The 12655-nt window shown below is 37.1% G+C and overlaps 2 protein-coding genes across 2 annotated transcripts in view; both read left to right on the top strand.

Moving 5' to 3' along the window:
- Positions 1–6020, top strand: part of LOC105362028 (A disintegrin and metalloproteinase with thrombospondin motifs 9-like) — a 33648-nt gene extending 27628 nt beyond the window's left edge. The window contains exons 12-17 of the mRNA XM_011499353.1: positions 941–1365; positions 2348–2471; positions 2557–2904; positions 4506–4672; positions 4776–5026; positions 5602–6020. Of these exons, the coding sequence (XP_011497655.1) occupies positions 941–1365; positions 2348–2471; positions 2557–2904; positions 4506–4672; positions 4776–5026; positions 5602–6019 (1733 nt within the window). The 3' untranslated portion in view covers position 6020. The remainder of the gene's footprint in view (positions 1–940; positions 1366–2347; positions 2472–2556; positions 2905–4505; positions 4673–4775; positions 5027–5601) is intronic.
- Positions 6021–6393: 373 nt separating this feature from the next.
- Positions 6394–10803, top strand: LOC105361850 (A disintegrin and metalloproteinase with thrombospondin motifs 9-like). The gene is made up of 10 exons (XM_011499132.1): positions 6394–6578; positions 6664–6804; positions 7231–7362; positions 7513–7686; positions 7966–8175; positions 9322–9510; positions 9626–9954; positions 10200–10336; positions 10414–10604; positions 10693–10803. Exons 5-10 carry the CDS (start codon positions 8035–8037, stop codon positions 10780–10782), a joined length of 1077 nt encoding a protein of 358 aa, XP_011497434.1. The 5' UTR covers positions 6394–6578; positions 6664–6804; positions 7231–7362; positions 7513–7686; positions 7966–8034; the 3' UTR covers positions 10783–10803.
- The last annotated feature ends 1852 nt before the right edge of the window (positions 10804–12655 follow it).

Raw genomic sequence — 12655 nt, 5'->3', positions numbered from 1 at the left:
CAATACGCGGCTGATCGGTCGTGGCTTAACTTCACGCCGGCCGGATTCGTTTCCCTTCCTCCAGCCTCGCTTTTCAGGCTTATAATAATGGCTGCTCGGTAATGCCGAGGCTCTCGTTAACTAGTCCCCCGATGCTGAGCGTCATCCTCTTGACGACAATACCGTGTTTGGCTAAGGCCACCAAGTGCCGGCGACGAATAAACCACTCGGGCTGTTGCGTAATGACTTAACGGCATTCGCTCCGCCTCCCCCCATATGCGCTCCTCGACAGCTATCGAGGCATCCAGACGTGTTCAACGAACATTCAACAAACATTCAACGAACTGCAATATTTACGTAAATGGGCTTCCTTTTCACTGGCCGCATTCCTTTTAAAGTACTTAAACAATCATCCTCGGTGCTCGAACGTCTAAATTGCAAGCGGCTCCAATGTATTTTAGCGTCAGACGGACATGCCGCGCAAGCCGAGACTAACGAGAATTACAACTTTACATCGGTCGACGCTTACGGCCGATATACCACTCAACGACAACAAATAATAATTGGCTCCACGTTGCCACCTTAGTCGCCATCCTCCCCTTCATCCCCTCTCATCGCCCTCCACCGATCGCTGCCATAACCATTACCGTCATCCCTCTCACCCACTAACTCACTCACCGCCAGCCTCGAACGAGACAATCTGCGAGATAGATTTTACTGAGAAAGTGTCGGCAAAGAATGTTGTTACTCGGTCTCGGTGAATACCGCGCGGATACGTCGACAAGTCGATAAATAATGTGCAGCGCAACGATTGCGAAAAGTAATGAGCTCCGTGTCGACCATCCTATCTCGGTCCTCCGATGTCTAACGTAAAAGCCAAAAGCCAAGTCCACGTGCCCAAAATGACATCCGGGGACAATTTTAATGCGATCTACAAGCGTGTTCGTTACCGGTCAGGCAGCATGCAAGAGGTTGTGGTGCACCGTGCCGTACTGGGATGACCGGAGCGAGCAATGTCACACGCAGCACATGCCATGGGCTGACGGGACCCTTTGCGGTCCGGACAAGTGGTGCCACAGGGGCGAGTGCGTCTCCCGGGAGAATCTCGAGCCGGTCGACGGCCAATGGAGCGAGTGGGGTCCCTACGGCGAGTGCTCCCGCAGCTGTGGCGGCGGCATCAAGAAGAAGTACCGGGAGTGCGACAACCCTGCGCCCAAGAACGGCGGCAATTACTGCGTCGGCGAGAGGGTGAGGTACAGGAGCTGCGGCACGAGGGAGTGCCCCCCGGGTTCGAGCGACTTTCGGTATGTTTTTTCCACATGCGATGCTCCTCCTCGTCATCCTCCATCTCTGTCTGCCCCGACGTTCGAGACTTTATTGCTCAAAGTATTGTTCGAGATCTTTCGATTCGACGTCGATTCCTATATTATTTCAATGCTCCCGGTCGAAGCTACAACACATCAAGCTCCTAGACAAGTCCGTTAATATGCACTTGACTAGCCTGTTTTTATGTGCGCGTAACGAGAGTGTTGGTAGCGTAATAATGGCTTGCGCCGTCAACGACCGTTTCGTAAAACTCCCGACACGTTTGTAAGAACGAGCAGTAATGCAATTAACGAGTATTGCGTATAAATTTAATAGAGCACGATGTAACATACGTCCAGCGCTACGTTGCTAATTAGTGCTTTTTCATTGAGAAATGCTTAAAAGCTTTATTTGTTGCAGTACTTTATTTTAGATATTGAAATAGATATTGAAGAATAATTATCTACAAAATCGAAGTATCATTTTAATGGGAAAATAATTGCATGTATTGTATTATTACGTATTAATTAACCAAGTTTTTACTAAGTGATTCGATGAGAAAAACAAGGAAGCAAAATGGCATTCATAATAGCCGCATATTACCGACTTAATTAAGCTATTACTATTAGTTATTTCCAACTAATGATTCACATGATGAATAAATTATTAGCATGAATTTTATATGAAAGTAATAACGAAAGACACAGATATCTCTCGTAGATACATTTATTATTGCGTGTGTTTGTGTGTTTGTGTGTTTGTGTGTGTGTGTGTGTGTGTGTGTATGCTCAAACTCAAAAAAAAAAAAAAATAAATAAATAAATTAATAAAATTTATTGATATTACGAGTATTTAGGATTTTGTTAATAAATTTTTCTATCGTAATAACGAGCGTACAAAGTACGAAGGTAATCGACTCCAGCTAAAAAAGCATAAGGTAAGAAAATATAAGACTAGACGAATCCCTTCGAGTCCTATGAGAAAGCAGTAACGTGGGCTTAAAATAAATTCAGCTCGTTACATAACTCTCGTACTTACAAACGGAAAAGTAGTGTCGTAATGTTTAAAGCAACCCCGGGGCTTTCTCTATCCTTGTAGAGAGGAGCAGTGCGCTTCGTTCGATAACGACAATCGCAACATCCGCAACCTAGCCAAGAACGTCAAATGGCACGCAAAGTACACGAGAAGTAAGTCACTTCAATTCGCAAAATTAGTACGTCGCGACAGATATAAAGCTTATTACTTAAAAACAAAACCGAACATTAATCTCAGTCCTCCCGGAAGACCGCTGCAAGCTCTACTGCCAAGTGGCAGGCAATCAGTATTATATGCTCCGCGACAAGGTGGTGGACGGTACACCATGCGGTCCCGACACCTTCCACGTCTGCGTCAACGGCCACTGCAAGCCCGCCGGCTGCGATCACATGCTCAACTCGACCGCGGCCCTCGACACCTGCGGCGTCTGCCGTGGCGACAACTCCACTTGCCAGAGGATCTCCGGCTCCTACAATTCCAGCGAGTACGGCTACACGAGGATCACGAAGATACCCGCCGGGAGCAGTTACATCGACATTAGGCAGTACGGCTGGAGAGGCTCGCACAATGACAGTAATTACCTGGGTGAGCTTATTATGATTGTTGTTACGATACTTGTGTCGAGGGTGAGGCAGCTGGACGGAACGCTTGCTTTGAGCTTTCCATTGCCATGGCTGTAAGCTTAATTTCGAAAAGCACGTTCGATTGGCAATTGTTTTATTTAATTTTACTTCTTTATCCCACTTATGCTTTGCACTCGATTGCTTCTCTTATCCTTCATATTTCATAGATAATATTACACCGCGAATTTCAGTTATTTACATACTTGCAGGCTTTGTTGGTAGCTCGCGGTCGCCGAGTGTTTTCATTTACCCCGATAATCGGCCGACCGATAACGAAGCCTTTAAAGCTACAAAAGTACACATCACGTAAACCTATTGCACGCTTGTCTTCTTTTCTCAATCTACCAATGTTGTATTCCTAATGACATTTGATCGCGATTGCTGGAAACTACGTCGATGCAATTACGTCGATACTTCCATAATACCAATTTTTAATCGGCGTAGTTTGTAAAATTAACGTGCTCAAGGTCATACTTGAAATTTCAGGCGATATTGTCAGATGTGTTATTTGAATTAACATTTAATACTTGCTTAACAGCCAAAATAATGCTGGATATGTTTACACATGTGCTTCAAATAATCTAACTAATGATCTTGTTATGCGTAACACTGCAAGTAGTCAAATCATTAATTTATTTCCACTTTATGATTGGCACGATTATTAATATAAATATTAATCGAATTCTCACTCGTGTCGAGTAAAATTGTGCTTGTTTTTTTTTTTTTTAACAGTAAACTTCATTATCAATACAACATTATTTGAATCCAAAATGTATGGCGGTTGAGAAATCTCCTGCTTTTATAGACTTTTTAAAATAATTTGCATCGTTTATAGCATTGTGCAGGCAAAGACTACTCACGACATTGACATGTTGAAATATTATCTTTCGCGTACCGTTTAATACTCTTATTCATATGCGTCATGTATTTATCTACACTACGATCCATTTCTATCGTTAATCTATTACAATTATCACTGACGTAGATAAAGTACGAATATCCTTATCAATAACTTTTAGTTACATTGTCATGGATATCCCACTTAACCGTCTCCATAGCTAATATTCATGTTTCTGTAATGTGTATATATATATATATATATATATATATATATATATATGTATCTGTCTATATTATCTATTTCTATTGTATTATTAGTATGCATTCTTGTTTTGCCTAGCAGTTGTAAAATATCTATAATGGATTTTACCGATTGGATTTGTCCCTATTCATGTCGTCTAATGTACTTGCAAACAATTGCACTAGCAATATCGTGTAAATAAATAATTCTATTGCATTCTTTGAAACAACATTAACTTAACCAGAGAACTATTAATAACAATAACAATAATAATGAGAATAATAATAACAATAACAGATGAGACAAATGAGCAATATGCTTCTTTATAATCTGAAAAAATATATTAAAGTAATTCATAAGTTGTATTAAAAAATATTGTCGTGATTTAAACAAATAAATTGCACTCGAGCGATAATTGTCAAGATGAAAATTTATATTACACGGCCAATTTGATTTTTATCACGGAAACAAAATTTTTATAGCTCTACGAATAAAAGAAGGAGGCAAGTACATACTGAATGGAAATTTTATGGTAATGCATCGAAAAGTAATCATCCAACCAGGTGCAACAATAGAATACAGCGGACCTGAACAAGTCGTTGAGAGACTCAATAGTTCCAGACCCATACATGTCGATCTTATTTTAGAGGTGCGTCACGTAACGAAAAGAAAAAGAAAGAAAAAAAGACGGAATCACGACGCTAAGCTCTTTTTCCACACAACAAAATCACTCATCAAATTCTTTTCGTCAGGTTCTTTCAGTAGGAAGTGTTAATCCACCTCAAATTACATACGAGTATACGGTACCAAAGAGGATCTTAGACAGGTTTACATGGGTCTTAAACGACTGGACCACTTGTAATCGTATGTGTCAGGGTATGACCTACCGACATGTCATATGTCGTAGTACCGAGAGCCAAGATATTATGCCCGACGACTATTGTCCAATCGAAGATAAGCCTCGCGAAGAAAGTCGCAGTTGTAATGATCACTGCGAACTTCAGTACGTCACATTTTTATTATCATATGATTATTCATTAAATTGTATTTGACTAACCAACAGATTTTTTTTAATCACGTCAGAAATAATGCCATTATTTTTACAAAATGAATAAGAAAATATCTTTACGTAAAAACGTAGCTATTAAAATTTCGTAGAATAAACATTACACTGTTCATTATATGCATTAATGTTGGCAATAAATTAATAAAGAGCTCATAATTAGCGAGATCCAAGTATCCCATAACGCAATCGCGAAACAAGCATTATCACTAATAAATATACTATATGAGCGAGACTTTTATAGAGAAACTATAAACGTATCTTCGCATCCTTTTTTTTCTTTCTTTTTGCTCTTAAAACATTATAACAAATTGCCAAAGACCCGAAGTTACAATTGCAAATTATGTTACTCTTGTCGTCAGACAACAGTCTGAAACAATACCTAACGCCATCCAATAATAATCCAATAATCTGTCCAACGTCAAATTTTACAACGACATTCTTAATCTCGCGTCAGCGGAAAATAATACAGATCACTTATACACACAAACGCGCGCGCGTACTTTATTATTCAGGTGGCAGGAAGTGCCGGATTCCAAGTCCGAGTGCTCGAGTCACTGTGGGCCCGGTACTCTGCTCGTGCGTTATCGCTGTGTCCAGGCGACACTGGGCCGCGATCGGAGCCACCTAACCCCCGTCCCGCCACACGCTTGCAATTACTTGGAGCGGCCGCAGGAGCGCAAGTCCTGCATGGGACCCTGCGAGTACGCGCACTGGCAGTACGACGAATGGAGCGGTTGCTCGGTAACTTGCGGCGACAAAGGCTTCCAACAGAGGACCGCGAGGTGCGTCGACGTCAACAACAAGACCGTGCCCGAGTCCATGTGCCCCGGTGACTCGAAGATCGTCAAGCAGACCTGCGGGAACAAGTCCTGTCCCAAATGGGGATTCGGCCAATGGAGCGCGGTAAGTCGGCAACTCGACTTGCCTTAACAACTTGTTCATCAATCTGATCCGCCTTTCCCATGCCCCCCCCCCCATTCGCGAGCTATTAATGATTTTTAGACGCTCGACGTCCTAGACTTACACGACGACGCTGATATTTCGGTGAACGAGAGGCCTTTATAGATGATAATGACCGACCGTGAAGACTCGCGATACCGATTTTAGCTCATAATATAACGGATGCCAAGTGCCATTGCAGACTGCCTATATAACAAAATATTTGTTAGCGATTATATCGATAGGGGTAATTGGCCGTGGTAGGTTGTAGATCACTTTTCGCCCTCTATCCTACGTAATATAACAAGCATTCGAGTTTAGGAGACAAATCCCATTATCTCTAAGCTTTCGACTGATATTTCCGCTTTCTGGGCTGTTAAAATTTTAGTGTTCCGTGACTTGCGGAATCGGGAAAAGGGAAAGACCTTATTGGTGTCGCATTGATAATCGCGTAGTGCATCCAAACCACTGCAGCGGTCCACCAATCGGAATATCCGAATCATGCGACGCTGGACCGTGCTTCACCTGGCAGACTGGCGAATGGAGTTCGGTAAGATGATGATAAAAGTAACAAATGTGAGCGGAAGATACTGAAATGAATTCAAGATGATTGATAAAATATAAATTCACTTTAGTGTTCGGCTACATGTGGTGATGCGATTCGCAGAAGAACGGTGCTTTGTAAATATACGAATGGAACGGCGAGTAGAGAATGCAATTCTTCGTCCAGGCCGATTAACTCAATAAGTTGTGCGTTGGAACCTTGTCCGGCCAAAGTACGTAAAAATCTCTTCAATTTGCACATGAGATTATATATCGAATTAGAAATAATAGCTATACTTTGTTAATTTTTGTAAAATTAACTTGCAACTGCATTGACGGTAATTTTAATAATGCATGAAGAGTATTTATAGAGAACGATACTGAGTGAAAGTTTTATATTGATAATTGAAAGAAAGCATATCACACACTATGTAAATTCGTATACGAAAAGAGCAGTTCAGTAAAAAATTTCAATTTCCTAAAGTTTTTAGCAAATATATAGTAAATACACGTGTAATTACATAATTTCGTAAGATATATTCTTTTGCATGATAAAATAATAATATTAAATAACTATAATTTACTTTACATTGCATAAAAAATAATCAAATTTAATTTTTTTTTTCTTCTTCTTTTTTCTTTTTTTCTCTACACATTAGACGACATTCGCTCCGGTAACATACTCTTCAAACTTACCAGCTGATGATCTAGCACAACATGAGAATGACGTTGATAGTCATCGCATTACATTCCGTTCCGGATATACGTGGAATATCGAAGGTTTTGAAGAAGTAAGCAGTTTATAAATAAAATTTTTAACTTTCATACAACTACTCTCTTCAATTTTCATTTAAACTATAATTAAATTTTTATTATTCATATAAATTCAAATTAATGTACATATGTGTGGGCGCGTCTGTTATTGTATGTGTCAAAATTAGTGTTCGAAATCCTGTGGAGGAGGCTTCGCAAATCAAATAATAAGATGCATTTCCGTTGAAACTGGCAAAATCGCGCCAAACCAGGATTATTGTGATATAAAGAAGCGGCCTCATGATTTGGTGGCTTGTAACGAGCATCAATGTCCAAATTGGACAACGAGTGGTTGGAGTCAGGTAATGTATAATATTTCCTAAACTTTGTAGTCTATTGATCGAATGAGCGGATATTCGGATGCATTTCAAACGATCCGGAAAATTAATAATTTTCCAACAATAATAGACTTACATTGTACGTATAAATTAAAAGAGCGGCGTCAAGTTCGTTGAAGGAATAGTCATTGATTATAACCATAATAGTCATAAATAGTCATCTCTATTATTTCTCCTTCTAACGCAATTTACTTACGTTTTGTAAAATTATATTCTAACGGCTTATGATTTATGTTTCGTTAGTGTGACGTTAAATGTGGCGATGGATACCAGCATCGGCAAGTTCTATGCCAAGATTTAAGAGGTGAAATTATGAACGATAGTGACTGCACGGAAAAATCAAGGCCACGACATGCACGGAAGTGCCAGAGAGCTCTCTGTATTACTAATAAAACTAACTATAATTCACAAGCCACACAATCTTACAAATGGCGTATGGGAAGCTGGAGCGAAGTAAGTACTGTCACGAAATAGGAAACAAAAGGAAAAGAATGAAAGCAATTAAGAAAATATTCATTAAGAAGAGAAAAAAAATTATCGAACTCATTTTGATGCTTGTGAAATGTATTCGGTCTAGTCACTAATTTATAATTAAATTTGTTAATTAGTGCGTACGTGTTTTCATTGTATAAGACATGTTAAGGCGCATTGATGGCTTTTGCAGAAGAATTAAATTTTCTTATATTTCAAAGAATCTGTATTCATTGGATGTATATAGGTACGGGGAAGTATTATATATATAGAATATTCTCATTTAAAATTTAGATGAAAAAATTTGTAAAATTTTCGCAATCATTTGTCTTTTGAAGGAAGAAATTTAAAGAATTTGCATTCAATTTTAACCGCACTAAGCAGCAGGTAGACGGATTATTTATATTAAGTCGGTTTTTTTTTTTCTTTTTTGCTTTTTTTGTTTTTAAGCAGTCAAACGTTTATTTTTATTATTCAGACCCTCGTTCTTATAACTGACATTTCAACTACAAAAAAAAATTATTTTCGACTGCATCGGACAAGCGTAGAGACTACAAATTTAGCATAACATAAAATTCATCTCATACGTAGGTAATTTCGGTTGTACAATTTTTTTTATTATTTATTTCATTGAAATTATAAGCACAAATAAAAGCTAAGCTATATTAGAGATAAATCCATTATTAAATTTTATGAATGAACATAGTGCGTCGATCCATAAACGAACGCATAAAAAATAAAGGTCAATCGTCATTCGGAAAGAACATAATATTGGTAATGATGCGTTACAACCACCAGCCGCAGAATACTTTATTGTATAATACTTTATTTGACTTCCGGTTTTTTCGTTTATTGTCTTATTATGGACATTGGCCGTAGATCAATCGGCCCACGGTTCCTATAATCTGACTTATATCAATGGCCTCGGTTTATTTTTTACGCTCGATTCCTCGACAATGCCATTCCATGAGATCATCCACGAAATCACATTGAATCACATGAATAATGCGAATTCCCCCCCAAACAAAAAAAAAAAAAAGTCATAATCTCAAAAAGCTCCATGCGGCATACAATCCTCCCGAATCAATTATTTACGATCTAAAAGCAGAATCTGTTGATTGAACAAAGTGCTCGGCCAGCTGCGACAACGGGTTCCGCCGTCGCGAGGTCACCTGTCATCGCGTCAACGGCTTCGGATGGCAAGACCCGAGTCCAAGCGCCGGCTGCTCGCCAAAGGACAAACCCGCGAGTGAGCAGCCTTGCAAGAGTCGCGGATGCGGCGATCAATTCTACTGGGAGGCAGGCGACTGGAAGAAGGTAATAATGCTGGAGGTTAAATTGCTCGTTAGCGGGCCAGGTTAATAGTCGTCGTTTGGAAGGGCGACTCGACGATTGGAGCGCGAGGGGTTTACGATGTCTGGCGTTATTCCAGTGCTCGCAGCCGTGCGGGCGTAAGGGCAGGCAAGTGCGACGGCTTATATGTCGCGATCGACAAGGGAAGAAGGTCCGCAAGCGCTATTGCCCGGCAAATCTCAGGCCCCAACGAAAGCGCAAATGCAATCAGAAGCCGTGCACGGGACCGACCACGTGCCTCGAAGTTCAGAGTCGACTGAAAACTAACGAGGATGGCGAGTACACGCTGCACGTCGGAGGAAGATACATGTCGATCTATTGCCACGGGATGGAAGGCTCTGAGCCCCTGGAGTATCTGACGTTGCCCACCGGCGAGCGGGAGAACTATGCCGAGATTTACGACAAACGGTATGGATAATTGGCACTTGAGGCACAGTTTTCTAATTGCCTTCGGTGAAACTGGGTAAAGGCGGTTCGATGCGAATCTGGCCAGACAATTGCTTATTGACATTAAATTAAGGTTTTTAAGTGAGTCGGTGATTGGTGGGGGAAGGATAAGATTGAAATATGCGACATGGGTCTATGAAATATGCTAATGATTTGTCTAGGAAACGTATTTTTTTTTTTTTTAATATTTTCAAATAATGTTCTAGGCTTCGGAATCCACACACCTGCCCTTTCGACGGCAGGAGAAACGATAGTTGCGAATGTATGACAGAGTCGGTAACAATATCTGGTAGAACACTGTTTAAAAAAGTGAGAATTAACGTTAACACGTTGAGCATCATAGGTATGACAAATTTTCAGCTTAATTTGCTTTACAAATGATTTTAAAATTTTAAAGAAAAATGTGACTTCCAATTGTAGGTGACGATTACAGATTTTCCATGAAAATTGGCGCAAATAACATTGAATTTGGAAAGGCTGGCGACTGCTATAGTCGAATGAATTGCCCTCAAGGTCGATTTGCAATTAACTTAAGTGGCACTTTGCTAATGTTATCGCCGGAGGTCCATTGGCCAAAGCAAAAAAATGCCTACGTTATCATTAATAAAATAGTGTGTATAAAACATTGTCGATTTATTTGAAGGAAAGTTGATTTACTTCGCTATTTAAAATGTACATTTTGATATTGATATTTTTCAGAATAATCAGCGAATAATTGGAAAATGTGGTGGATACTGTGGATTTTGCACACCTTCGTATGGTTTAAAATTGAATGTTTTGCCACCATAGAGTTGCGATAAAAAGCAAAAAAAAAAAAAAAAAAAAAAAAAAAAAAAAAAAAAAAAAGTAAAGGCTGCAAAAGAACTTGCAAATTTTTTCTGTTGCTAAACATTTTTTGTTGCTAAAATTATGGCAAAGCATGAAAAAGAATTTACAAGAATTTTAATTGTAAATGTCAAAAGCTGGATTTAGAAGAAATACTTTTATAAATTTTAGTGATAACAATTTGAGAATTTAAAATGTTGATGCCATAAGTGTAGCCAAACGTGTACTACTTGTTGTGTATGAATGCGTGTATATACTTTACCTTAGTACTTTATTCGTGAAAGAGTATTTTATATAACTAAGCAAAATATTAATTTCCATTATAATACATTGTTTAATAGTGCTAACATTATGTACATTGTACATTAAATCACTGCATTTCTTTTTATAAAAAGATTACACTGCCGTTATGAAAACAAAAAAAAAAAACAAAAAAAAAACAAAAAAAAAACAAAAAAAAAACAGAAAAAAATCTTAACTATTTGATTTACCGAATTTTGCGTAAGATCTGCTTAGCAAAAGCTTATAAACAACTTTGAAGTAAAATTCAATGCTGTTTATTATTACATTTGTATAATTAATCCTCATTGTCCAGCATAATTTTTTTTTTTTTATTGTCATTCTAAAATTTAGTCTCAGAGAAAAGGGACTTGAACACATGTAAATGTGTCTGTACTAGTCATTTGTTCCAAGGCACTTCTTATACAAAAGTAAAAAAAAAAAAAAGAGCATAAAAAAGTTCTGCTAACAATTTATTAATGAGGTGCCAGAAAAATTTTTTAAAAGTATTGATTTTATAATTGTAACAAAAATACATGTAAAAGATCGTTCTCATTTATTCTATCGGATAAAAAATAAATGTTAATATTAGATTATCATATGTCAATAAAATCCAATACAAGAGACTCTCTAATGAATTATGTAACGGTGACACTGCCAATTTATATGTAATGTTGCCAATTAGATTAGTATTTATTGTATATCTCATCATGGATTTATAAATTAATAAGAAATTTATAATAGCATTCTTACGTCATTTAAACATTTTTTTATAAAAAAAAAAAAATTTAATAAAGGCAAAAAATGATACAAAAATTGCAAATAAAATGTTCTATTTTTTATGTACCCTGAAAATATTATTGCAATATCAACAAATCATTGTTTCTACTGCTATTTATATAATGTTTTATGTTAGAATTAATTTAAAGTGATTATTAAATTAGTAATTATCCAATTTTATCATAAAATTTATACGATAATTTATTTATTTTACCTTTAATATATAAAACTATTTGATTTACAAACTCATAAAAAGTGAATTAATGTTTTATTCACTATTGACAAATACAGATCAATATAGTTGATAAAATCCTAGACAAATAACATTGCATTCTAATATTCATATTTTAATAATTAAAAAAAAAATAATCATAAACGATAATCGATCATCAATAGAATTTAATGTACAATACCGACAAATTTAAGTGTTTATAATTTATATTTAATTATTTCAAATAATATAACATTTGAGAAGCGAAGTAAATAAGTATAAATTAAATACTAAAAATGTATTTATAAAAATATGTATAAAATAAATTTTAAAAACTATTTATATAAAGAAAGTATAAAATAACAAATTAAAATAATATTTATTTATGTAAGTAGAAAAGAATAAACATTAACTTACTTTTATTTTTTAGGCTAAAGTAAGAAAATATTATCGGTATATTGATGAAAACTGATCTTGACGTAGTCAAAATATATAATTTTAATAAAAAAAACTGTAAGAATTCAAGAATATAATTTAATTTTCAATGAGTTTTCAGCGAAAAAAAAT

This window comes from Ceratosolen solmsi, unplaced genomic scaffold (assembly GCF_000503995.2).
Source record: "Ceratosolen solmsi marchali unplaced genomic scaffold, CerSol_1.0 scaffold2, whole genome shotgun sequence".
Taxonomy (NCBI): Eukaryota; Metazoa; Arthropoda; class Insecta; order Hymenoptera; family Agaonidae; genus Ceratosolen; species Ceratosolen solmsi.
Note: the sequence above shows the minus strand (reverse complement) of the source record. Positions and strands in the feature narration are given on the sequence as shown.

Bases quoted from the DNA above. Each gene is read 5' to 3' on its own strand.
- LOC105361850 (XM_011499132.1), top strand. From the start codon at position 8,035: ATGAACGATAGTGACTGCACGGAAAAATCAAGGCCACGACATGCACGG. The intron at 8,176-9,321 runs GTAAGTACTGTC...GATTGAACAAAG, and splicing joins GTATGGGAAGCTGGAGCGAA to TGCTCGGCCAGCTGCGACAA. The intron at 9,955-10,199 runs GTATGGATAATT...ATAATGTTCTAG, and splicing joins GCCGAGATTTACGACAAACG to GCTTCGGAATCCACACACCT.